Here is a 26,971-nt window from a genome sequence, read left to right as displayed (position 1 = left end):
GTATCACCCTTCACAGGAGTTGCCCTCAGAGGGTTCAGTTTCCAGCTAGCTCCCCACCTCTCCCCCTGGGCAAAACTCACCTTCCAGAAGGTTCTGAGAGGGTGAGTGGCGGTCACTGGACACTCTCTCCCACAGGGCCTGTGCCCTGATTAGGAGGACTGCAGGTTTTGTTCCCTGGTAACAGGATTCTGCAGCCAGCAGGGGACCAAGGAGGGATTCTAGGCAGGGAGGCCCTCCTGCCTGATCCTGAACTCTCTGAGGCAAACTCCCTGCCAGGAAGGGCTCTCATGGAGGGACAAGGGACATACCAGGGATCTGTGACCAGCCAGCTGCAGAGACCTGCATGGTATCTGTCCCTCTATTCAAGAGAGAGCAGTGGAACTAGCAGTCAAGAGACCTGGGCTAGTCCACATACTAGCTGTATGAAGCTAAGCAATCTTGCACCTCTCTGCCTTCTGTTTCTGGTCTATAAACTGGAGATGCTAGTCTCGGTCCTGTCACTACCCAGCCTTGCAGGATTTTTGTGAGGCTGAAATAGACATTATTAGTCAGTTGTGTCCGACTCTTTGCGACCCCATGGACAGTAGCCCGCCAGGCTCCTCTGTCCGTGGGATTCTCCAGGCAACTGGAGTGGGTTGCCATTTTCTTCTCCAGGGGATCTTCCCAACCCAGGGATCAAACCGCGGTCTCCTGCACTGGCAAGCAGATTCTCTAGCGTCTGAGCCACCAGGGAAGCCTATAGACAAAGGAACTGGTTTGTAAACAGAGCCGTGCTGCTGAGGTGATAAGGAATCATGTCTGTGCACAGTGTGCCCAGGGTGCCTGTTTGTGCCCAGGTCAGGATGTGAGTCTGTAGTTCTGCCAAGGCAGAGTGAGATGCAGGCAGAATGAAATGCTGCTGGCTGGCAGTCAGGAGGAACCTTTGGATCTGAATCTGTCCTCGACTAGCTGTGTGATCCTGGGCTAGTCCCTGCCCTTTCTGGTCCCAGGGTCCTCTCCCCGTACAATGACAGTCTTGAGCTTCGTGCTGCAGACACCCAGCCTCACCCTCCAGGCCAGGCTGGGCTGGTCCCTCGTGCTGCCCCGGATCCGAGCCAGTGGTGAGGAGAGAGTCAAGAGAGAAGTCATCAGAGAAGGGTTAGGGTTGAAGTAGAAAGAAAATGGGGAAGAGGAGGAGAGCATCTGGAAGAGCAGACCCAAGGCCCCCTCGACCAGAAGGGCAGGAGGCGGCCACAGGCCCCAGCTACATTCATCTGGTCCCCAGGCCCAGGGGCCCAATAGGCGATGCAGCGGGGGTAGGGTTGGGGGCGGCGGAGCCTGGTGGGGAGGTTGCAGGTGAGAAACTCCTCCTGTCAGGGCCTCAGGTGAGACTATAGGTCTTCTGGAGCCGGCTGGAGGGATGAAGAATAAGAGGAACAAGTCTGTGCCTCCCAGCCCTTTGCTTTCCAGGCCCTCTGTGGTTCTCAGAGCCTGCTTTTCTCTTCCAGCGCAGGGCTGGCTTCCAGCCCCACCCCGGGCCCCCTGCCCCTCACCTGGTCCTCCATCCCCCTGCCTGTTTCCTGCCTCCTGGGCCATCCCCACCCGCTTCTCTCCTCTGCACCGCCTCCCTCTAGCCTGCATCTCCTCCCCTCCTGCTCCTCCACCCTCCCCTCCCTCTCCGCTCCCCCTCCGAGTTCCTTACTGGGAGCACTGGCAGGTCTTCTTCTCACTGAGGAGCCTCTTGATTTGAGACATTCGTTCTGCCTGGCGCTGTTCAGGGAGAAGGAGGTGAGTCGTGAGGGCCCTGGGCCTCTGAAAGGGAGCTGCCCCTTGGAGGGGAGGCACGGGGGGAGGGGAAAGGTGGGAGGGGAGAGGCCAGGGCTGTGGCTGAGGAGGCCATCTGTCCCAGAATTGACTCTGCGCCTTCCCTTCTCTCCCTCCTCATGGGATCTGGGATGGGGCCCAGCCGGCAGTGAGGGAGGGAGCGGTGGGCAGAGGGAGCCAGAGGAGAAGCAGGTCATAGACACAGGACGCCTTCGTGGCCGGACAGGCCTCAGGGTCTTGAGTGCCCCGTGGGGGCGCGAGGACGTCAGGGAGGGCTCACTCACCCTGCGGTGCCTGCATTTAACATAGAAGATGCAGGAGGCAGTGAAAACCACTAGGCCTGCGATTCCCCCCAACACCATGGGCAGGATCTTCGGCCAGGCCTGGATGAGATCTGACGGCAAGACTGCAAGACAGAGAGAGGCGTGCTCAGCTCCCTGCCCACTGTCAGGGCAAGGGTACACAAGGGGGCCCAGGAGAGAGGGCCTCACTGCCCAGCCACACTTAGGTCTGGTCCTTTCGCTGAGAGAGCCAGGCAGGATACATGGGCCCCTTAGGGGCCACCAGGACTGGAAGGGAAAGGCTGGGGAAAGATTTTTTTTTTTTTTAGATTTTATTTTTTAGTGTTTAAAAATAAAATTTTAAAAAGACATTGTTGTGACAGTTTCAGGTGAACAGCAAGGAACTCAGCTATAGATATACATGTATCCATTCTACACCCAAAGCTCCCTTGGGGAAGGGGTTTTAAGGTTAGATACCACTGCTTTCTGGGGAGCTAGACCAACAGTCCCCACCCTAGCTATGCACATGAATGTCTGTATGTTTGGGTGTGCATGTATGTCTGGGTCTGAAGAGGAGCCAGGAAGGGGGGCTCTTGGTCAGGAGAGCCCCACTCCTGGGTGGTAGACCTTAGGGAAGTGGGAACTTGTAGGACTACAAGAGCCCAGGGCCACACCCCACTTCACCTCATCATCCCTGTGTCCTAGGCACCTCACCAACCACCCTGCCCATCTCAGAGCAACTGGGAGGCTGGGTGGTCTCCACCAGCCCTGGGAGGCTCCCCCAGCTGAGGAGACAGGGGCTCGGGGTTAGGCCATGGAACATGGACCGTGACTCACCCTCGATCTTGGATTCCAGCAGGACTTTGCCCTGGTCACTCAGCAGACACTGCCACATCCCAGCCTTGGGCTCCGGCTCTGTCACCAACTTCAGCTGATTTGAGCTCTTCATACTCTGGTTCCCCAGCTTCAAGTTCAGGGTCAGCCTTGGCGGGCTGGGCCCCAGCACCTCACAGGTCAGACTATCTGGGGACTTAGTCACTGCAGAGGGACAAAAGCCTGAGACCGGGACCCTGGACCTCCAGGAATTCAACGATGATGACGATGCTTTACATCAGCACCACTCTGCTAGCCTCTCAGAGCACATTCTCCTACAGTTATAATGGAGGAAGCACAGCTTCTGAGGTCCAGCAGTCTTAGATTTGAAACCTAGCCCTGCTGCTTACGATCTGTGAGTCCCTGAACAAGCTACTTACCAACCTGAAGTGTTAGTCACTCAGTGGTGACTGACTTTGTGTGACCCCATGGACTGTAGCCCACTACGCTCCTCTGTCCATGGGATTCTCCAGGCAAGAATACTGGAGTGGGTTGCCATTCCCTTCTCCAGGGGATCTTCCCCACCCAAGATCGAACCCAGGTCTCCTGCATTGCATGCAGATTCTTTACCACTTGGGCCACCAGGGAGAGCCCCACACAATTGTTAAATGGAAAGATACACGTAGAGCTCTTGAATGGGGCCTGGCATGTATGAAACACCCAATCTAAGCCATTATTATTGGTGATGTTATGGTAATTAAGGAGATAAGGAGGGGAGGAACTCAATATGACACCTGATATTGTCACCATCACTGTCATATTGTTATCCTCCTTAGGACAAAAATGAGCCACAGAGGGGAGGGGCTTAGTCGGGATCTGAGAGGGTCCCAGCAGAGGTAGAACTAGAGCCTGGTTCTTAGTGAGGTCCTAGGGAATTCTAGTGGAGCTCACCCTAGGCCTGCTCTTGGATGTCAGGGAGGGACAGAGGATTCCAACCTCAGTTCAAAACCAACCCCCAGGGACATACCCCCAGGGACTTCCCCCCAGGGACTTCAGAGTCTGCCTCCCAGTGCAGGGGACTCAGGTTGGATCCCTGGTCAGGGAACTAAGATCCCACATGCGGCAGGGCAACTAAACCCTTCAAGCTGCAACGACTGACCTGCAATGCTCTAGAGCCCATGCTCCGCCAGAGAAGTCCTTGTGCCTCAATTAGAAACCCTGCATGCCACAATGAACCCAGCAGAGCCACATTAAAAAAAAAAAATTCCCCAAACCAGAGGGCCCTTGATGGGCTCCATCAGGCATCCAGGGCCTAGGCACTCTCTTGAAGGGTCTGTCATGACTTAGAGGAGCCCTGAGCCAGGTCCCTTGGCCCTTGACCCCACCCTCGCTGTCTCAGCCTAGCTCCTCACCTCTCATCACCACGAGGTTCACTTTCTGATGCAACTTCCCCTTGGTGAGATCCAGGGTCAGGGTTCCAGAACCTGCGTACTGAGGCAAAGTCCGCAGCAGAGTGAGACGCAGCGGTAGCCTCTCCCCTACAAGGAGCTTGAGGTCCTTGTGAGTCTTGTTCACCTTCACCTCTCTGTTCCTCAGGGTGAAGGTGACCCAGGATTGGGAGGAAGAATCCTTGTTCTCCTGCTGCCAAGTCAGCTCCCCACTCAGATTTTCATCCTCGAAGGTGAGTGGGAAGGAAAACTCCGCCTGCTCCCCCTCCTTCACATAGACTGTTTCGGGGGCCTTCTGGAAGGCTGGAGGGGGAGGGAGAGAACCTGGGTCCATACAGGGCGAGGCAGGCGCAGGAAAGGGGGCCAGGTGAGTCCAAACACTTGGGCTGCCACTCAAGCCCTTCAATTCCATTCTTCATCTCCTCTCCTCTCTCTGCTCTGCACCCCAGGGAGGTGCCACAGCAGCGCCCCCTCCCCAGAGAAGCCCTCCTAGAACAGCCCAGCCACAGGGGTCCTCTCCTTCCTCAGGATCCCTGAGCACAGAGGGCATCTGGCCTGTACCACATGGGTACAACATTCATCACCCTTCTCAAGGTAAGCGCAGACACTGGCTGACTACGTGCCAGGCGCTGTTCTAAGGGCACGTCATACGTTACTTGTCCTCATGACACGACAAGGTAGGTTAGATCATTCCCATTTTGCAGATGCAGAAACCAAGGCACAGAGAGTTCCAGTGACCTGCCCAGGGCCACACAGTCAAGTCAGAGCCAGGATTTCAGACAGAGTCCATGAACTTCATCACTATGCTACCCTCCTGTGTGTCACAGGGTCTGGGGGAGCACCTGCCCTCTAGGCTTTTTTTTTCCTTCCCCGTGCCTACTCAGGACCTGAACCTACAACATGGAGTTTCATCAGGGCTGGCTTGTTGCTGTGAGCATCTCTGAGTTAGTGGGCTTGTAACTTGGTGGGAGGGGGAAGCGGAGGCAACCAAGACAGATGCCCTTGACAGCCCTCCTTTGGGGCTTCCTCTCAGGTCTCTGGGGTCCCTGACATCCTTATACCCCCATCCCTTCTTTCTTCTATGTCCACTCCCTCAAGGATGGCTTGTGAAGAAGAGGGCCAGTGTGACCCTTAGGGCAGACTTCTGCTCCAGGGAATCCTGGCTTCATCCTCCCCTTCCCCCTAAACCAGACCCCCCCGGAGCAGAGCAGTGAGGGCAGAGGAAGGTCTGGCAGGCAGGGGGTGCCTATGGGGGAGGAGGGAGCCCCTCTTACCCAGCACCACGATGGGTATTTTGATCTCCAGTGTCTGCTGGCTCTGGGAGATAGTGCACGTCCAGGTACCACTGTCCTGCAGCCCCACCTGGGCCAGTGACAGGCTCTTGAGGTCTCCCTTCCTATTCCCTGGACCCTTCCATTGCACAGAAGGGTTGCTCCCAGAGGGACTCTCCAAAGTCAAGGTCAGGCTCTGTCCCAGCAGCATGCGGGTGTCCGAGCTGGCAGTCACTGTGAGGGGAGCAGACGAACTGTGTCACAAACACACACACACACAGCATCTCCCCAAGAAGAAGAGAAGAAGCCAGGAAGCCTCGGGTATTGCTCTGTGGTCCATTTGTTCTTTCAGTCGCTAAGTTGTGTCTGACTCTTTGGGACCCCATGGGCTGTAGCCCGCCAAGCTTCTCTGTCCATGGGATTTCCTAGGCAAGAACACTGGAGTGGGTTGCCATTTCCTTCTCCAGGGGATCTTCCCGATCCAGAGATCAAACCTGCGTCTCCTGCATTGATAGGCAGATTCTCTACCACTGAGCAATCTGAGAATCTGCAGTTACCCTTGTTCCAACATCTCCCTTCTGTCCACCTCCAGCCCAAGGCAGGGTTTCCTCTCCCCTCCCGCTCTGCTCTCTTCCCTGTCTCTTTTTCTTCTCCCTCTGTCTCCTGCCTTTCCGCCCCTGCACCTCCCGCTCACCCCCAGGTCTCTGTCTCTGCTTGCCTCACCCAAGGCCTGAGGAGGCACTGAGAAGACACAGCAGCCTGTCTGATCTGTCTTCAGACTGTTGAAATGCCAGCAGCTCAGGCCCTGGTTTGGGTGCAGGGATACGAGTCAAGGAGGAAGGGGAATTGGCTGAGGTCCCAGGCTGCCCCACTCACGTCTGAACACCTTCAGTTCCACCTCGAGCTTCTTGCTGTCCACTTCACAGGTATAAGTCCCCGAGTCAGTTACTTGGAGGCTCTTGATGATCAGAGGAAAGGATCCTTGGTCCCACAGGTTTATTTTGGATTCCACTCGATGGCTCAGTTGAGTGTTACCTGGGAGCAGATCCCGTATGGAGGAGGTTGGGGTACCCTGGAGCCAGTGCATCCCTGGCAAGGGTGGTGCCCATGAATCTTCTGATCTGAGTTTCTGATCTCCGATAGAATCTGCCCTGGTCCTATCTGAGAACCCCAGACTGGTGAGGAGGTCCAAACACATTCCTTTACCTGGCCAGGACAGCATCTCACTAACCCCAAATAAAATCGTAACCTCCCTTAGAGAGCACCAGCCTCTACATGTGTGCACACTAAGTCACTTCAGTCATGTTTGACTCTTTGTGACTCCATGGACTGTAGCCCGCCAGGCTCCTCTGTCCATGGGATTCTCCAGGCAAGAATACTGGAGTGGGTTGCCATGCCCTCCTCCAGGAGATCTTTCCTACCCAGGGATCTAACCCATGTCTCCTGAGTCTCCTGCATTGGCAGGTGGATTCTTTACCACTGAGCTACCTGGGAAGCTCCACCAGCTCCTACAGGCCAACACTTCACACACATCATCTCAGGTAATTGCCACAAGTCTGAGAAATAGGTACCGTTTTGCTTATCTTGCAGATAAGGAAACAGAGGTTCAGAGAAATTAAGTAGTTGTCCAAACTCTTACTTACACATTATTGGCAGGAACATAAACCAGTGCAATTTCTTTGGAAAGTAATTTGTTTTGTTCTTGTTTTTTAAGTTTTTATTGAGGTATAGTTGATTTAAAAATGCTATGTTAATTTCTGCTGTACAGCAAAGTGATTCAGCTATACGTATACATATAGCCACTCTTTTTAAAAATTCTTTTTCCATACAGGTCATTACAGGGTATTGAGTAGAGTTCCCTGTGCTATGCAGTAGGTCCTTCTTAGTTATCTGTTTTATATACAGTAGTGTGTATATGTCAATCCCAATCTCCCAATTTATCCATTCCCCTGGAAGGTAATTTATAATAATCCCAGAATTACGAATGCACATACAGAATGAAATGTCCACCATGAAAGAAGAGGTTAAATAAGTTAGACTTCACCCTTTCAGTGGAATGCTATAACAGAAGAATGAGGAGGCTGTTTATATTCTGAGATGGAATAATATCTAAGAAACACTGTTAACTGAATAAAGCAAGATATTTTCAAAGCTACCACTGTTTGAAAAGGAGGGGGAAAGTTATTTATCATCTATCTACCTATATTTCTAACTGTCTATCTATCTATCTTATAAATGAACAAATATTTGTAGAGGTGAACACAAGGAAATGGTCACCTCTGTTGTCCCTAGGGAGAGGAAGTGATCCCCATGAGACAGGTGTGGGAGAGCTTTTCAGTTTATGCCTTTTTCTACCGATTGAATTTTGACTCCAGTAAGTGGTGGAGCCAAGATTAAAATTCAGTCTGTCGAGGAACTTCCTTGGTGGTCCAGTGGCTAAGACTCTGAGGTCCCAACGCAGGAAGTTCAATCCCTGGTCAGGGAACTAGATCCAACATGCCACAGTTAAGACCTGGCACAGACAAATAAATAAAAATGAATATTTAAAAAAAAACTTCCACCGCATCCCCTGTCTGCTCAGCAGATAACTCCCAGCCCCAACCTCTCGCCTTCCTCCTGGGCCCACGTTTCCAATGGCCCAAGGAATGACTTCATCTGGATGTTCTGCCATCACCCCAAAACTCAACTGGTTACAAATGAAATCTAACACCCTTTCACTAAAATAACTTGTCCTCCTTGCTTCCCTGTTAAAAGCTCTTCTGGGTCTAATCAAAACCCCCTTGTCCAGACTGTTCTATACTTTGTAAAAGTGATTCTACTTTGTGAAAGTTCTAAGACTGTGAGAGAGTCTGGGATCAGTTCTTGGAGGAGACCGGTACAGAACAAAGCCTTAAAAGAAGGGTAGGCAGGGGACTTCCCTGGTGATCTGGTGGCTAAGACTCCACACTCCTAGTGCTGGGGGCCTGGGTTAGATCCCTAATCAGGGAACTAGGTCCCACAGGACACAACTAAGAGTTCACATGCCTCAGCTAAAGATCCTGCGTCAACTAAAGTAAGATTCTGCCTGCCTCAACTCAAGATCCCACAGGCCAGACAAAGACTAAAGATCCTGCATACTGCAACTAAGACCTGGTACAGCCAAATAAATAAACATTTTTCTTTTAAAAAAAAAAAAAAGAAGTAAGCTAGAGGAAAGTGTTACAGCAAGAATGTCTAGGAAGGGGGTAAAATTCCAGGAAAGTCATACAGGCAGCCACCTCAAAGCAGTGAGGACAATACCTGGGTGTGGGGTGTCCGGCTGAGGAGCTGCGGGAACCCATACTGAGGGAATGAACGTCTGGCAGAGGCTCTTCCAGGCTTAGCCTAGTGGAGTAGGGCATGACTGGCACTGTATTGGGAATCAGCGCTGCAGTAGGAGGAAGAGAAGCAGAGTAGGAGAGACCAGTAGCAAAGGGAATTGCCAGGAAGCTCCCACTGTAACCCAAGCTAGGTGGCCTTGGCTAATGAGATACAAAGAAGGTGAAACGGAAGAACACTTCCACAGGAAGGAATGGCCCTAGGCAGGGACTGAGGGGAAATCAGGGATTGAAGTAGGGGGGAGAAAGTCAACTCTGGTTCAGAAATTGGGAGCAGTCAGGAGAGGGATTCTGCTGTTGTCAGAGATCAGGAAGTTGGGAAGGGAAGCCATTCTGGAAGAAGTTCAGATCTGAAGAACAGAACAAAAACATGGACACAAAAGAAGTGAGAATTTTTAGAAAGGAGCACAGTGTTTCAAGCTCACAGGCACTCACAGAAATGCAAATTAAAACGATGATATGTTTTTCAACTCTCAAAATTAGCAAAAAATAAAAGAGAGAAGGTTTTAAATATTAGTATTCAGTGCCAGCAAGGGCTCCAGTGAGAGACACACACACTGGCATTATTATCTAGACTTACTGTAAATGGATAGAACCTTTCTGGAAGCAATCTGGCTGTATACACCAACTTTTTTTTTTTTTAAGCTCATATCCTTAATTTCATTTCTAGAACTTTATCCTTAATAAGTTTAAAATTCAAGCCAAAATGTAGGTACAAAAATAATAATTACAGTGTTCTTAATAAGGTGCAAGATTAGATGAAAAGATAATGGCTGCATATTAGAGCATACTAACTTGATGATTATTATAGGTAAGCACTACAAATGACATTTATAAATAATTTTCAATGAAATGGAAAACATTCATAATATACTTTTTTAAAGTTGTGTTAAGATCATCTTTACTTTTTCAGTTAGTTATTTGAACTACAAAAATTATACAGACTCACAGACTCAACATTTCTCTCCTTCCTTGCCCAGCCTCAATACTACTGCAAACAACTTAGTGTGGATTTCTTCATGCTTTTTTTTTCTGTTTGTGTGGATACATATTTACACACATTGAATTTTCCTTTTTTTTTTGTATCTATTTTTATTTAATATTAATTTGGCTACACTGGGTCTTAGTTGCCACATGGGGGATCTAGTTCCCTGACCAGAGATCAAACCCAGGCCCCTTGCATTGGGAACACTGAGTCTTAGCCACTGGACCATCAGGGAAGCCCCCACATTGAATTTTTAAATTAAAATGGGACTCTATTATTGATACATACATTGCTTACTTTCCACTTAACAAAATGTGCTTGACATCCTTCTAAGTGTGTGTGTGTGTGTGTGTGTGTGTATGGAGCTTCTTCATTCTGTTTGTTTTGTTTTGACATTATGAAAGCTAATCATTTTACTCTGATGATTCTTTAAACGTTTTCTTCTGAGAAAATCATGCAACCATAAGAAATAGCGCAGAAATATCTGGAATACCCTTGACCCAGCTCACCCCCAAAGGTAACAGCTTGCAAAACTATATAGCACAGCATCGCTGCCAAAATATTGGCATTGACACAATTCAAGATGCAGAGCATTTCTAGCACTATAAAGATGTTATCCTTTTCTAGCCAAATCCTCTTCCCTCCCAGACCCCTTCGCCCTGACTCCTGGCAATCACTAATATGTTCTCCATTTCTATAATTTGTCATTCTGAGAATGTTATGTAAATGAAATTATATAGTATGTTACTTTGTGGGATTGGCTTTTTTTTTTCCCCATACAGCCTAATCCTCTGGAGAGTCATCTAGGTTGTGGTCCAAAACTATAGTTCTTTCTTTTTAGTGCTGAAAAATAATCCATAGCATGCATACAACCATTCACCCATTAAAGGACATCTAGGTTATTTCTAGTTGTTGGCTACTACTAACAAAGCTGCTGTCAACAATTTTACACAGATTTCTGTGTGATCGTCTTTCTTTCTCTAAGGGGTAAATGTCTAGGAGTACAATTGCTAGGTTGTTGCAAGTTTAGCTTTCTAAAGAAATTTCCAGGGCTTCCCTGGTAGCTCAGTGGTAAAGAATCTGCCTGCCAATGCAAGAGACACAGGTCTGATCCTTGGTCCAGGAAGATCCCACATTCCATGGAGCAACGAAGTTCGTGTGCCACCACTACTGAGCCTGTCTCTAGAGCCCAGGAACCGCAACTACTGAAGTCCCCAGGTCCTAGAGCCCTTGCTACCCAACAGGAGAGGCCACCACCGTGAGAAGCTTAGGCACTGCAGCTAGAGAGTAGCCCTCACTCCCTGAAACTAAAGAAAAGCCTGAGCAAGAATGAAGACCCAGCACAGTCAAAAATAAGTAAATAAATTTTTTAAAAATTGCTGAACTGTTCTCTAGAGCAGCTGTACCATTTTATACTCCCACCAGCAGTGTAAGAGTAACCGGTGTCTGCATCCTCACCAGCACTGGAGGTTACTTTTTTTTTTTTTTAATTTTGGCCATTCTGATACGTGTGTGGTGATATCTCATTGTGATTTTAATTGGCCTTTCCCTGATGATTAATGATGATGAACACATTTTCATGTGTTTGTTTGCCATCTCTATGTCCTCTTTGGTGAAATATCTCTTCATGTCTTTTGCTTATTTTCTAATTGGATTGTTTGGGGGTTTTTTGGTATTGAATTTTGAGAGTTGTGTTCATATTCTAGATACTAGTCTCTGTTGGATATGTAGTTTGAATATATTTTCTCATATTTTATAAATTAAGACAATTTTCCTCTTCTCAATAGAGTGTTTTGCAGAGCAAAGTTTTTTTAACTTGGTCAAGACCAACGTGTCAGGAATTCCCTGCAAGTCCAGTGGTTAGGACTTGGCACTTCCACCTCAGGGGGCACTGGTTCGATCCCTGGTTGGAGAACTAAGACCCAGCAAGACTAGTGGAGTACGCCAAAACATAAAAATAACAAAAGATCGATATATCCATTTTTCCTTTTATGGATTGTGCATTGGTATCTAGTCTAAGAACTCTGCTTAGTCTAAATCCTAGTTCATCTCCTGAAGGAAACATAGAAACTGATTAAAACAGTTGCCTCTGGGGAAGGGAACCAAGTAACAGGGGATCGGGAGTAAGAGGGAGATTTATCGTCACTGTGTGTCATCCAGCTCAGCTCAGTTCAGTTCATTCGCTCAGTTGTGTCTGAATCTTTGCTACCCCATAGACTGCAGCACAACAGGCTTCCCTGTCCATCACCGACTCCCAGAGGTTGCTCAAACTCACGTCCATCAAGTCAGTGATGCCATCCAACCATCCCATCCTCTGTCATCCCCATCTCCTCCTGCCTTCAATCTTCCCAGAATCAGGATCTTTACCAATGAGTCAGCTCTTCGCATCAGGTGGCCAAAGTATTGGAGTTTCAGTTTCAACATCAGTCCTTCCAATGAGTATTCAGGACTGATTTCTCTTCAGATTGACTGATTTGATCTCCTTGCAGTCCAAGGGACTCTCAGGAGTGTTCTCCAAAACCACAGTTCAAAACCATCAATTCTTTGGTGTTCAGTTTTCTTTATAGTCCAACTCTCACATCCATACATGCTGGAAAAACCATAACTCTGATTAGACAGACCTTTGTCAGCAAAGTAACGTCTCTGCTTTTTATTATGCTGTGTAGGTTGGTCAAAGCTTTTCTTCCAAGGAGCGTCTTTTAACTTCATGGCTGCAGTCACCATCTGCAATGATTTTGGAGCCCAAGAAAATAAAGTTTGTCACTGTTTCCATTTTTTCTCTTCTATTTGCCATGAAGTATTGGGACCAGATGCCATGATCTTAGTTTTTTGAATGTTGAGTTTAAGCCAACTTTTTCACTCTCCTCTTCCACTTTCCTCAAGAGGTTCTTTAGTTCTTCTTCACTTTCTGCCTTAAGGTGGTGTCATCTGCATATCTGAGGTTATTAATATTTCCCCTGGCAGTCTTGATTCCAGCTTGTGCTTCATCCAGCCCGGCATTTCACATGATGTACTCTGAATATAAGTTAAGTAAACAGAGTGACAATATACAGCCTTGGTCTATTCCTTTCCCAATTTTGAGCCAGTCCATGTCCAGTTCTAATTGTTGCTTCTTGACCTGCATGCAGATTTCTCAGGAGGCAGGTAAAGTGGTCTGATATTCCTATCTCTTTAAGAATTTTCCAGTTTGTTGATCCACACAGTCAAAGGCTTTAGTGTAGTCAATAAAGTTGATTTTATTGCCTACACTATAGTAGATGTTTTTCTGGAACTTTCTTGATTTTCGATGATCCAACAGATGTTGGCAATTTGATCTCTGGTTCCTCTGCCTTTTCTAAATCCAGCTTGAACATCTGGAAGTTCATGGTTCACGTACTGTTGAAGCCTGACTTGCAGAATTGTGAGAATTACTTTGCTGGCGTGTGAGATGAATGCAATTATGCTGTAGTTTGAACATTCTTTGGCATTGCCTTTCTTTGGGATTGGAATGAAAACTGACCTTTTCCAATCCTGTGGCCACTGCTGAGTTTTCCAAATTTGCTGGCATATTGAGTGCAGCACTTTCACAGCATCATCTTTTAGGATTTGAAATAGCTCAGCTGGAATTCCAACACCTTCACTAGCTTTGTTCATAGTGATGCTTCCTAAGGCCCACTTAACTTCACACTCCAGGATGTCTGGCTCTAGGTGAGTGGTTACACTACCGTGGTTACCTGGGTCATTAAGATCTTTTTTGTATAGTTCTTCTGTGTATTCTTGCCAACTCTTCTTAATATTTCTATTTATTAATATCTGTTAATGACTTAGTTGCTCAGTTGTGTCCAATCCTTTGTAACCCCATAGACTGTAATCCACCAGGCTCCTCTGTTCATGGGATTCTCTAGGCAATAATACTGGAGTGGGTTGGCATTTTTTACTTCAGGGGGTCTTCCCAACCCAAGAATTGAACCCAAGTCTCCTGCAAGTCTCCTGCATTAGCAGGTGGATTCTTTACCACTAGCGCCACCTAGGAAGCACAAATAAATAAACTAAACTTGAGCCACTGATTGTTTTGTATTAATAGTATAAAAGAAGCAATAAATATTGCATGCCTCCTAATGTGATGGAATTGGTAATATAAAACACCATCCATAAAACGATCTTGTCAAAAGATTAAACGTGTGCACCTCAGTGTCCACAGCAGCACTATTTGCAATGGCCAACACATGGAAGCAACCTAAATGTCCATCAACAGAGGAATGGATAAAGAAGGTATATATAATGGAATATTATTCAACCATAAAAAAGAATGAAATAATGCTATTTGCAGCAACATGGATGGACTTAGAGATTGTCATACTAAGTAAAGTAAGTCAGAAAGAGAGAGACAACTATCATATATCACACATATGTGAAATCTAAAATACAATACAAATAAACCTATTTACAAAACAGAAACAGATCCACAAAGAAAACAAACTTATGGTTGCCAAAGGGGGAGGAATAGTGTATAGATATAACTGAATCGCTTTGCTATACACCAGCAACTAACACAACACCGCAATTGAGGCTATAGTTCAATTTTAAAAAAAGATGGGGCTATAATGCCTTGTAATATGGAGTACAGTTATTAAATAAGTCACTGAGAGAAAAAATGAACATAAACTTGATCATGTCTCTAGATCTAATCACCATTTCTAGGAGATTTAAGGGACAGAGGAACATGTTAAATGCTACCACAATGTAAAACTTATAGGGCAATTGCCTGGTTTCTTCAAATATCAGTTGCAATAGGGGGCAGAAAAAGGAGAGTAAATGTATAAATTCAAAGAGATTCAAAGGTCATATCAAGAAAATACCATCCATGAATTTTTATTTGATTTCTGATTCAAATAGACCAGATGTAAAAATAATATTATGAGGCATTTGGGAAAATTTGAACACTGGATATTTTTTGTCATAAAGGAATTAATTTTAAAGCATTGATGATGATATTATAGATGTGTTTTTAAATCAAAATATAGTTGATTTACAATGTTTCAGGTGTACAACAAAGTGATTCAGTTATATGAACCAACATTGGTCATGAATTGATCATTGTTAAACCTGAGAGGGATACACAAGGGTTCATTATATACTTATTCAACTTCTGTTTACATTTGAATTAAGATAAAATGTTAAAAAAATAAACAGTGAAATGCAAACAATAATAAATCAAATAAACTTATAAAGAATAAATACATTTCACACCGGTGGCATTTTTCTACTTTTGACTCTATGACTTTCTCCCATTCAATAATATATTGAATATTAGAAGCCATACCCAGAAGAAAGAAGAGTTACTTAAACAGGAGCATGAGGGTAAAATTTACGTGAAAAAATAAGGTTGCAAAATAATGTTCCTAAGAAGTTTTGAAATCTTAATTCTTTCCACTTTGAAAGCTAGAAAAAGACTTCCCTGATGGCGCAGTGGATAAGAACCTGCCTGCCAGTGCAAGGGACATGGGCTCAATTCCTGGTGGGGAAAGATCCCACATGCCGAGAAGCAGCTAAGCCCGTGTGCCACAACTGCTGAGCCTGAGCTCAGGAGCCCACATGCCACACACGAAGCCCTTGCCTAGAGACTGCACTCCGCAGCAAGAGAAGCCTCTGAGATGAGAAGCCCACACACATGAACTAGAGAGTAGCCCCCCACTCGCCACAACTAGAGAAAAGCCCAAGCGGCAGTGAAGGCCCAGGACAGCCAAAAATAAATAAATTATTTTTTTAAAAAGCTAGGGGGAAACATTCTGTTGCTCTTAATGGAAGTAAACAAAGTATCATCATTGGTCTGTAACAACAATATTCATGAAATCGTGGGTTTCATATGATAGCTATTTTTCTACTATCCATTAAAATAAGGTCATCCATATTAAAATAATGAAATTATAATAGACTACCAGAAGCCATTCCCCAGCCCACCAGTAGCTGGCAGAGGGTGGTTCCGGACTTGGGGAGTCCCTGAGACTCTGGCTGATGGCAGAACCCTCCAGAACCCCAGAGTTTACTAGGAGCTGGGCCCTGCCACCGGGGTGTTCATTCCCCAGGACTCTCTTCTCTAAACAGGGAGCAGGGCCCACCTACCTTTGTGCAAGAAGGAGTTATGACTCCCCAGAATCTTGGACTGGGAAGAATCTTTCCAGCTGAAGACCATGTTCTTCTTCTGGGAAGCCTGGCAGGGCAGCTCTGCCTGGTCTCCTGCCTTACCCAGCACCACTGTTTTTCCCTGAGTGCCAGCTGGGAGCATCACTAGGTGGAAAAACAGGGTAGTCAGGCCTTGAGGCTGTGGTTGCCCCATCCCCTACCTGGCATTCCCCAACCAGCCCCTCCTCCCAAGCCACCTGCACCCAGACCCCAAGTCTGAGCACTCACCCAGTTGCAGCACCAAGAACAGGTGCCTAAGAGAGGTCCCCGGGCCCATTGTGGCTTTGCTGAGGCAGGCAAGGACCTGAGCCTTCGGCCTGGGGGAGACACCAGTCAGCAGTTAGCAGACGTTCATCTGGCTGGGTCCCCTTCATGACCCAGACAGCCAGGCGGGAACCTAGACGTGCAGGCCTCTGAAGAAGACACCCATGGGTTACATGCCACGCATGCTGTGCCTGGGCCAGGGGTGGGTTCTTTGCCAGGGGGAATCAGAAAAGGATTCTCAAAAGACTTCCCTCATGGTCCAAGGTTAAAAATCCGCCTCCCAAGGCAAGGGACATGGGTTCAATCCTTGGTCCAGGAAGATTCCACATGCCATAGAGCAACTAAGCCCTTGCGCCACAATTATTGAGCCTGGGAGCTGCAACCACTGAGCCCATATGCTATGGCTACTGAAGCCCACGTGTCCTACAGCCTGTGCTCCACAACAAGAGAAGCCACCAGAATGAGAAGCCCTCACACTGCAGCTAGAGAGTAGCCCCCACTTGTTGCAACTAGAGAAAGTCTGTGCCCAGCAACGAAGACCCAGCACAGCCAAAAATTAATTAATCAATCAATGAATTACAAAATAAAATGAGTGAACAGCTTTTGGTATGAAGTAAAGTTTTTAAAAAAGAAGAAAAGAATTCTCAGAGAAGGTGGCAAATTGGTAGGAACTGGGACTAGGGAGTCAGGCCAGGTCATGAAGGTCCCGGAATGCCGTGACCCTGGGCGCTCGAGGGAGCTTTACTTAGAGAAGGACAGAAGTAGACTTACAGGATGGATCCCTCCATCTGCTGAGCAGAAGAGGACCTGGAGGAGGTCAAGCATGGGAGGCAGGATTGCAAGAATCCTAGTGGGAAAAGATGAGGCCTGAACTCAGAGAGACAGACTTAAGGGAGGAGTTCTGAAAGAAAACCCCCAGGACCTGGGGTCTGATTCAGCAGGAGGGATGCAGTCAGGGAAAGGGCAGAGGGTGATTCCCTAGAAGGCCTCTGAGTGGGACAAGCAAAAAGGCAATACTCCGGAGTTTCTGTGGGCTTGGAAGACAGACAGGGCCATGGGGGAGGGGGTCGCAGAAGGGCTCTGCATGGACCTGGAGGAATGGGCGGCACTGGGTTGGAGCAGTAATTCCCCATGTGTGATCACCCGAGAACTTGTGAGACAGGCAACCTCTGGGGCCCACCCTAGACCTCCAGGATCAGGAGCTGGGGTTGGGTGCGGCTGTCTGTGTTCACAGCCCTCTGGGGGACTGCTGCACACTCGAGTCTGACAACCCCGAGACAGATGGAAAGGAAAGGGGAGGGCACCCCACCACAGTCTGCAGAGTCGGGGGAAATGGGTGGGACATGTGGCTGTGGAGCGAAGTCTTGGGGAGTGGAGCCTGATCTCGAAACTTGCTGGGCAGGCCAAAGAGTTAGGGCTTGGCTCTGCAGGGCGCTGGGAGCAGCTGCTCATTTTGGAGCAGATGTGACAAGGTCTTTGAGAGCGTTAGGAAGCTCAATCAGATGGTAAGGGGACCAGATGACACGGAGGAAGTAGAGCCAAAAGGAAGGCCACCAGACAGTGCCTCACAGGCAGGCGGCACCAGGCTCAAGTGTCTTTGAGGGGGTGGTGGAGGGTTGGACTAGAAATCTGGGAGACTAGCAGAGGCAAACTATTACATACACGATGGATAAACAACAAGGTCCTACTGTATAGCACAGGGAACTATATTCAATATCCTGTAATAAATCATAATGTTAAAGAATATGAAAAAGTATAGTATATATAACTGAATCACTTTGCTGTACACCAGGAACTAACACAACACTGTAAATCAACTATACTTCAATTTTTTTTAAAGTATCTTTGAATTTGGCCCCAGATTGAGGGCAGGCCTCAGAGCAGTGACAGCCTTGGGGGCTGTCAGCACACACCTGGCACGCAGCTTGTATATCCAGACCTACTTTTCTCCCCCCAGCCCCACCCCAGCCTGGTCTTTCTCTCTGCTGGGGACCACCTTTCAGTGAGCTGTCCGCTCTGAACTCCCACTCTGACCCCCTTACGGGCACATCCCACCTTCTACTATAGTTTCAGTTCCTGCCTTTCCTCCAGCAACAGTCACTCTTAAGGGAGATCAACCCTGAATATTCATTGGAAGGACTGATGTTGAAGCTGAAGCTCCAATACTTTGGCCACCTGATGCGAACAGCCAACTCATTGAAAAAGACCCTGATGCTGGGAAAGATTGAGGGCAGGAGGAGAAGAGGACATCAGAGGATGAGATGGCTGGATGGTATCACCAATCCAATGGACACAAACTTGGGCAAACTCCAGGAGATGGTGAGGGACAGGGAAACCTGGCATGCTGCAGTCCAAGGGGTTGCAAAGAGCTGGACACAACTGGGCAACTGAATAACAACTCTCTCCACCAACTTGATCTCTAGGCTAGAGATGATGGTCCAGCCAGCAAGGCCACTGCTGGCCCCATCTGGAGCACAGAGAAGGGACTTGGGATGTGTTTGGTTAACTTAAACCAAATTTAATTGAACAGAGAGAGGAAATCACTGATTACTTTTTTCTGGACTCAACATGGTAATTCTGTTACTAATGTGTCTGTACACACCCAAACCTGGCCTGGATGAAGCCAAGTCATCCCCATCCACACAGCCTACTCTTGTGCAGGTCCTCTCAAGCATTCTCTTTTCTTTTAAAATTAATTTATTTTTAATTGGAGGATAATAGCTTTACAATGTTGTGTTGGTTTCTGCCATACATCAACATGAATCAGCCATAGGTATGCATATGTCCCCTCCCTCTTGAACCTCCCTCCCACTTCCTCCACCTTCTTTCATTTTTTAAATTTTTTGACCACACGACGAAGCATGTAGGAACTTAGTTCCCGATCAGGGATCAAACCTGCGCCCCCTGCATTGGAAGCACAGAGTGTTAATCACTTGACCAGCAGGGAAGCGCACACCCCCGGCCCCGGGCGTTCTCCATGCTCTCTGCCCTGCTCTCCACAAGGAGGCTGCCCGTTGCACGCCTTATACACTATGTCACCCAGGCTCCCTCACCCTTCAGCTCCTGGTTGGGGTTGGCCAATGAGAAGCACCCACAAGAGATGAGAGGGCCGGGGAGAGAGGTGGGGGTGTTTTATCCTTGTTCTCTCCTGGCTCAGGGCATATTTTCTGGCATCAGCTGTATTCCCTCCCTTGCCCTTTCCTTCCCATGGTGATCATAGCTCCTTCCAGGTGGCCCCCTAAGAGCAACTCAAGCCCTCACTGGGTTCCAGAAACACCAGGGTGGCCCTTTCCCCTTCAGGACTCTGCCTGCTGCTTTGGCATCTGGTGCCTCAACACTTCTTTCTGCAGGTGGTCTTGAACCATCTGAGATAGATTCCATCTCCTGTTGTCCACTGACCCATGATGAGGAGGCAGCACTTGAATGCGTGCTAAGGGCTTGACCCTCCTAGTGAGGTTCGGGCAGGGGAAGCCTCCTCTTCAAGAAGTGTTGAGGCACTATGCCAAAGCAGCGGGCAGAGTCCTGAAGGGGAAAGGGCCAACCTGATGTTGCTTCATCTGCCTGAAAGAGGAACTACTCAGGGGCTAATGCCTGGTAGGAACTTGCTCAATTTTTTTTTTTTAAAACAAGGGAAATAGGAAGATAAGTGGTCAAGAAGGAGGTTTTGGGGGCTTCCCTGGTGGTCCAGTGGTTAAAAATCTGCCTTGCAATGCAAAGGACACGGTTTGGTCCCTGGTCCGGAAAGAGTCCATGTGTCGCGGAGCAACTAAGCCTGTGTGCAACAACTTCTGAGCCTACGTCTAGAGCCCAAGCTCTGCAACAAGAGAAGCCACCGCAGTAAGAAACCCACGCACCGCACCTAGAGAGTAGTCCCCGCTCATCGAAGCTAGAAAAATTCTGCATGTGGCAACAAAGACCCACCACAGCCAAAAAATAAATAAATAAATCTTAAAAAAAAAGATGAAGGAGGAGGAGGTTTCCAGGAAAGGAAGAGGGAGGCTAGGTCACGGGTGAAGTTGTTTACTAGTTGGCCTGGGACCACATATCAGGAGGCTGGGGTGAGAGAGTAGAGCGGGGCACTCTGACATCTGAAAGTAGGTCCCACTGTCCGCCCATCCTAGACTCACCGTGTCCTGGGTGAGCAGAGAGTGAGGGAATCTCCATTTGAGATGCCCTTCCCTGAGGTTCAGAGTCAGCTGAGACGCCTGAGCAAGACTAGGGACATTCTTGTCCCTCCCAAGGTGTGGTCAACTTTTCCTCCTCACTCCGTGATCCTGGCCTCAGTGCAAGGCCCACTTCCCACTCCTAGTTTCCTGTGTTGCCCCAACCCACCACCCCAGGGCTCAACTTGGTTGGTGGAGGAGGTTCTGGGTTTCCAGCGGCTGTTTGCTTTGATGCCTGGGGCTTCCGCTGCCGCCCCAGAGAGCTGGCCTTTGATCCCCACATCCTCAGCCTCCCCAGAAGCACTCTGCCCGGGTACAGTAGCATCCTGTACAGTGTACACCGCAGGCTCCTGGGGCCGGCGGGAGGGCCCACCGGTCCCCGAGGCCTTGGCTCCTCTCTCTCTCCGTTTCTCTGCTCACATCTGTGCTTCCCCTCACCTCTACCTTCAGCTCCCTGTGTCTGTCTCTCCTCCTCTGCTAGGAGGCAGTTCTAGCTCTCCTGGCTTGCCTGCGGGGCCCCTTGCTTCTTCTCCCTCAGAATCCCTTCTTTCTCCAGCAGCCACTAAGCTCCAATCCCTCCTGGCCTGGAAACCAGCATCCTGGCCTCTGGGTGGAGGGTCGCAGTCTCCACAAGCTTCTGTGTGAGGGGAGCCTGCAGACTACAGCCTGGGGCCCAGGATAGATGCCAGGGAGATGGCTGTGGGGTGGACAAAGAAAAAGGACAGATTCCTCAGAAGAACACACAGAAGTCCCAAGGGAGGATGATGGGAGGATGGGAGGGAAAGAGAAAGGCAGGGAGGGACCCAGATTAGCTCATTAAAGCAGCAGCTACATTCACACAATCCACAATCACAAACAATGCCTCACACACAAGGCCCGGTGTAGCACAAACGAGGTAGGGCAGAGGGAAAGAAGGAGACTCTGAGACACAAGACACAGGCCTGAAGCAGAACACCGACAGAGAGGCAAGGAAAGCCAAGAAGGCAACGCGCTGGTTGCCCTCGGGGCCCAGCCGCCCCCTACCCCGGGCAGGACTGAGAAGCGAGGCTCGGGGCTGGGGGGAAGAGGGCACAGCCCCACCGCAGTGACAGTCTGTGGTCCTGCAGGCACTTTTATCTCCTCCGCACGGCCCCCATCAGCCCCCTCCAGCCCACCGCGGATGTGCCCCCTACTGCACGCGCCCCGTCTTCTGAGCTCCAGCTTTGTGCGAACGTAACTTCCTAGAGACATGGTCCCTCGAAGGGACCCTTGTGGTTCGGTGGCTGCAAACCTCCACCATCCTCTCCTTTGCCTCCGCCACCCACATAGGGGGGGAAACAGAGCGCCCCCTCTCCTTCCACGATCCCCGGAGAGGTGCAGAGCCGACCTCAGCCAAGGAGCCCACAAACCCCAGTCCCTTGCCTGGTGCCTCCACACACCCACCCTCATCAAAGGCATTTCACTCAACTAAGACTCACTGAAGCTCTAAAGCGGCCAGGCCCTTGTCTACCCAACTCCTTGATGCCATGCCAGGGCTAGGATCAGGGTTCAAGGGCTATGGGGCTTCTGCCCAGCACCGGTTGATGGGAGGGAGTCTTATCTCAGGTGGGCTTCTGCCTGAGGGCCCCCACACTGAAGGAGGGAGACATCCCACGGTCCTCTGGGAACCCCTTCTTCTGAGGTGAGGAGGGCGGCCATTTTGTTCCAGCCCAGACTCTACACAGCGCAAGAAATTGTCAAATACGCAGTGCGTGGACCTCCCTGGCATCAGGCTCTACCCTCAGCCCTGCACCCCGAAAAGCCCACCCCGAAAGGGCAGGACATTCAGGAAGAGCTGTCCCACCTAGAGCGCAATGTTTTTGAGTGAGTGACAAGGGGGCCTTTCTATTCTGAGGGATCTGACTAAAGAGAGGAGGCCCCCATCCACCCACACACAGAATCCGGCCAGGATGAGAGGACAGTGGACACCCTAGGGAACAGGGCTGGAGGCCAAGGAGGCCTCAGGAGAGAGGAGAGGACCGAGGACATGGAGGTGGGAGGCTGGGGTCCTTCCAGGTGTTCTGCTTGAGAGGTATCACCTCCTGTGTGTCCCCCACACACACGCCACCAAGCCCAGGGAGGGTCTGCAAGTCCTTCTCTAACACCCCACCAGCCTCCTTTTCTAGAGCAGCTGAGACACCCAACACTGATTTCTTAGAACCAATTTTTCTAATGACATAGTGGCCTAAAAATACGTCTCTCTCCCTTTTACCACATGTCATACCCAGGAGCTCGGTTTCACCCCTTTCTCAGAATTTTAGCTTTCAATCATCTCATTAATCATTTTAAAGCTAAAGTGGTAAGGGCTCCCTCACCTTTAGACATACTGTTCAAAAATACTAAAAAGGCACGAAAAGCAAACAAAAGTCAGAAACATAAACTGGGAGTCGCAGGAGGCTACATCAGTCATACGGCTTATGAAATGCTGCAAATATGATTTCTGGTGTGAGTTTTTGGTGAGCGAGTCATTGGGAAAATTAATTTGAGGAGAGAAATGTCTCTAGACCAGGTTCTACTTCTTTTTCTCTTGCTTTTATATTGTTTTCTCTTTTCCTTTCTTTTTCCTGGGCCTCCTCCCTCTGTAATATTTGTGGGTTCTTTCTATGTCTCTCCCATGTCTTCTTTCCTCTTTTTTGCCCCTCTTTTCCCCTCTCCTTGTCTTTATCTCCTCTACTCCCCATGACCAGTGGCCTTTTTCAGCCCAGGGCCCTCAAATGCCCATTTCTTCTCTGATCTCCAAGTCCGAGTCAACACCCTTCCGCCCCGGGAACTGAACTGTGTGCAGCAGGGCTGTGAAGAGAAGCATGGCAGAGTCTCTTGGCTTCTGTAAGTTCACATTTCCAGAGGGAGAGTGTGGCTCGGGAAATGCCAGAGAAGGTGGCCGGAGCTCTGGGCAAGACCTGTGACGCCAACACATCTCCTGCCTCGCTCCCCTCCCATCCCCGACCCTCAGAAAGGAACGAAGCCTGGTCTGTGCCTCTTACCTCCCAACCTGGGTCTCTCTTCCTTTCTGCTTCTAGCGCAGGTGTGTCTCTGTGAGGGTTGGGAGCAGAAGCCCACTGGGGAGGGTGCCTGTTACTTCTGCAGACAGAGATACGGTTAGAGGGAGAGACAGGAAGCCTGGTAGCGAGTCTCCTCCACTCCCCAGGCCTGGGCCAGCCCCCAACGTCACCACCTAGGGCTGGGGTCCCCACCCCCTGCCTTTTGGGGAAGAAGTCAGAATGAAAATGGCAAAGTCAAGGGAAAAAAATTCAGCAGAACCCGGCCAGAGCCCAGAATGTGGTCCCACTTCTCGGTGGATGGCAAGAAAAAGCGTCATGTGCTTTGGGTGGCTAGCAAGAAGAACACTGATGCCAGTGATATTACAGTCTGGCCAGGGCTTCGGGGAAACAATTTAAGTGGGAGGCAGATAGAAGATCCGAAATAACTGCTGTGGTCAGCCACACACAGCATCGAACTCCAGGGCCAGAGGATATCTGTTCAGCAGGTGCTTCCAGGGCTCCCTCACCAAAGGCATCATAGTTGGGCCCCCGTGGCAGAAAGGGCCGGGGCTAAGAAGGGGCAGCTGAGACAATCAGAAAGACCATAGACTGGGCTTCTTTCTGTGAGTCTTCATTTCCGGCCAGTCCGCAAATATTTCTCTCTGCTTCACATCTCTCATGAGCACCAGATGGGGGTCTCTCCGTTTGGATGTTCAGCAGATATAGCAAACTCAAACCCAACAAATAGCTTCCCAAACCAAACCCATCACCTCCATGTTACTACCCTCCAAACCTACTCCTTGTTCAACTTTCCCACTCAGTGTGGGGCCCACCATCCACTCAGCTGCTCAAACCCAAGGAATTGGGTGTAATCTCTTTTTAAATATTTATTTATTTGGCTGTGTCAGGTCTTAGTTGGGGTATGCAGGATCTTTCATTATGGTCCTCGGGCTCAGTAGTTGTAGCATGAGGGCCTAGTTTCTTCATGGCCTGTAGGATCCTAGTTCCCCAACCAGGGATTAAACCCGCTGCCCCTGCATGGTAAGGTGGATTCTTAACCACTGGACTACCAGGAAAGCCCCCCGCCACTCTCTTTTTTTTTTTAATTTGATTTTTTTGTTTGGTTGGTTGAGTTTTTGTGTTATTGTTCTTGTTTTTTTTTTTTTTTTACCATACACAACACTGGTGTTCAGTCGCTAAGTCACGTCGAACTCTGTGACCCCATGGATTAAGTACGCTAGGCTCCCTGGTCCTTAACTATCTCCGGAGTTTGCTCAGACTTGTGTCCATTGAGTTAGTGATCCATCCAACCAGCTCATCCTCTGCTGCCCTCTTCTCCTTTTGTGTTCAATCTTTCCCAGCATCAGGGTCTCTTTCAGTGAGTCAGTTCTTTGCATCAGGTGGCCAAAGGATTGGATCTTCAGCTTCAACATCAGTACTTCCAATGACTATTCAGGGTGGATTTCCTTTAGATTGACTGGTTTGATCTCCTTGCCGTCCAAGGGACTCTCAAGGGTCTTCTCCAGGCAACATGTGGAATCTAAATTCCCGAACTAGGGATTGAACCCATGTCCCCTGCATTGCAAGGCAGATTCTTCACCCCTGGGCCCCCAGGGAAGTCCCTGTGTGTAATCTCTGACTTGTTCCTCAGCCAGCACCTCCCGAGTATTTGTTTCCCAATCCCCTGGGACATTGCCTTCTAAGTAGCTCTGAAGTCTGTCAGAGTCATTCTGCCCCACTGCCACCATTTGAGTCCAAGGTGCCATCTTCATCCTTCACTTGGTCAATAGCTCCTGCCTCCCCCTGGTCTCCTGGTGTCTCTCTCCTGCCTTCCTGCAGACCATCATCTGCTCAACAGCCTGAGTGATCATTCCAGTACGCGCCTGTCATCATGGTATTCCTCTACTGACAACAAAAGTGGCTAGTTCAGTTTTCAAATCCAACAACGAATACAAGTGTTTCTGTTGAGACAACCATTGTGGTTTGTTGCAGCTGAAGCGCTTTCTGCTACTTCTCCTTTCATGATACAGTATACCCAAAAATTGAGAGTTAATAACATTAGTATATATACTGCTTCATTGAGAGCATTCTAAATCGAAACTGGCATTAGTTGTTTTTTTTTTTTTTTTTGCTACAAGTGCCTGACAGTGGAAAGTACAATGACCTTAGCATGGTTTGGCATCACCACCTTGGTTTGTGCTAAGGCAGCAGTCTAACCTAGATTGTTTTTGCAACATCTCTGCAATGTTAACGTAGTGACAAGGACAAATAATGTCCTATTATTTTTATGAAAATGGCTTGATCTGGCAGACTCCCTGAAAGGGTCTCAGGGTCCCCCATGGATCACACAGTGAGAATCCCACTAATCTGGAAATTTTGTTTCTACTCTTCAGGTCTTAGTTATCTCTCTGCACAGACCTTTAGTTGTCCCCTAAACTTATTTTCTCCTTCTTCCTGATAATAGAAGCCTCAATTTTTAGCTGAGCTCATGGTTGCCCAGATTTACATTACATTTAAGTTATATTTCCCAGCCTCCTTTGCAGCTGGGTATGGCTAAATGACTCAAGGCTTTTTTTTTTTTTTTTGCCTGGGCTGGTCTTTGTTGCAACATTCAGGGTCTTCAGTTGAGGCCTGCGAACTCTTAGTTGCTTCATGTGGGATCTAGTTCCCTGACCAAGGATTGAATCTGGGTCCCCTACATTGAGAGCGAGGAGTCCTAGCCACTGGACCACCAGGGAAATCCCTGAATGACTCCATTTTGGTTAATGGATATAAGTTTGTAAGTGCAGGTGTTAGGTGCAAGCTCTAGGGCGCGTCCCTCAAGGGAGCGTGGGTGTCCTCCTTTGGGCAAGAATGCAAACATTCCATCTTACACACCACCTGCCTGTTTTTCTCATTTATGTGGCCTCGCAGGCTCCAGTAAGCATTCAAGATTGTGACCCCTGACCCGGCCCAATTCTCTCCATTCATTTGTGTATTCAACAAGCATGCCATGTTTACCAGCCCAAGGCATCTGCTGGAACCCAGGGTATGCTGTTGTGCTTAGTCGCTTCAGTCCTGTCAAGCTCTTTGTGACCCCTTGGACTGCAGCCCACCAGGTCCTCTGTCCATGGGATTCTCCAGGCAAGAATGCTGGAGTGGGGTGCTGTGCCCTCCTCCAGGGGATCTTCTCCACCCAGGGATCACACTCGGTCTTCTATGTCTCCTCCCTCTCCTGCATTGCAGGCAGATTCTTCACCACTGAGCCACAGGGGAAGCCCAAGGAACCTGGGGACGTGATGATACATAAACCAAACACGATTACTCTCAAGCCTGTGGCATGGACCCTACGTAGTTAACAATTCCATCACAACTGGAGAAGGGCTACAAAGGGAGACACACAGGGTGCTAGGGCAGCTTATCATAGGGAACCTTTCTTTCTTTTTT

The 26,971-nt window shown here is 48.8% G+C and overlaps 1 protein-coding gene across 1 annotated transcript; it reads right to left on the bottom strand.

Moving 5' to 3' along the window:
- Nucleotides 1-674: 674 nt before the first annotated feature.
- CD4 (CD4 molecule) lies at nucleotides 675-23,675 on the bottom strand. Its single transcript, XM_040235021.1, has 10 exons — nucleotides 23,549-23,675; nucleotides 16,348-16,436; nucleotides 16,060-16,224; nucleotides 6,493-6,651; nucleotides 5,620-5,850; nucleotides 4,310-4,648; nucleotides 2,922-3,122; nucleotides 2,088-2,209; nucleotides 1,682-1,749; nucleotides 675-1,391 (listed from the first exon to the last, which is right to left on the bottom strand). Exons 2-10 carry the CDS (start codon nucleotides 16,394-16,396, stop codon nucleotides 1,361-1,363), a joined length of 1,365 nt encoding a protein of 454 aa, XP_040090955.1. The 5' UTR covers nucleotides 16,397-16,436; nucleotides 23,549-23,675; the 3' UTR covers nucleotides 675-1,360.
- Nucleotides 23,676-26,971: the final 3,296 nt, after the last annotated feature.

The sequence above is a fragment of the Oryx dammah genome, unplaced genomic scaffold (assembly GCF_014754425.2).
Source record: "Oryx dammah isolate SB20612 unplaced genomic scaffold, SCBI_Odam_1.1 HiC_scaffold_29, whole genome shotgun sequence".
Taxonomy (NCBI): domain Eukaryota; kingdom Metazoa; phylum Chordata; class Mammalia; order Artiodactyla; family Bovidae; genus Oryx; species Oryx dammah.
This window is presented reverse-complemented; position numbering and strand designations above follow the sequence as displayed.

Excerpts from the sequence above, each read along its gene's own strand:
- CD4 (XM_040235021.1), bottom strand. The coding sequence starts at position 16,396 with ATGGGCCCGGGGACCTCTCTTAGGCACCTGTTCTTGGTGCTGCAACTG. Across the intron at positions 16,225-16,347 it reads GTTCTTGGTGCTGCAACTGG|TGATGCTCCCAGCTGGCACT; the intron begins GTGAGTGCTCAG and ends TTTTCCACCTAG. Across the intron at positions 5,851-6,492 it reads GGAACTGAAGGTGTTCAGAC|TGACTGCCAGCTCGGACACC; the intron begins GTGAGTGGGGCA and ends CTCCCCTCACAG.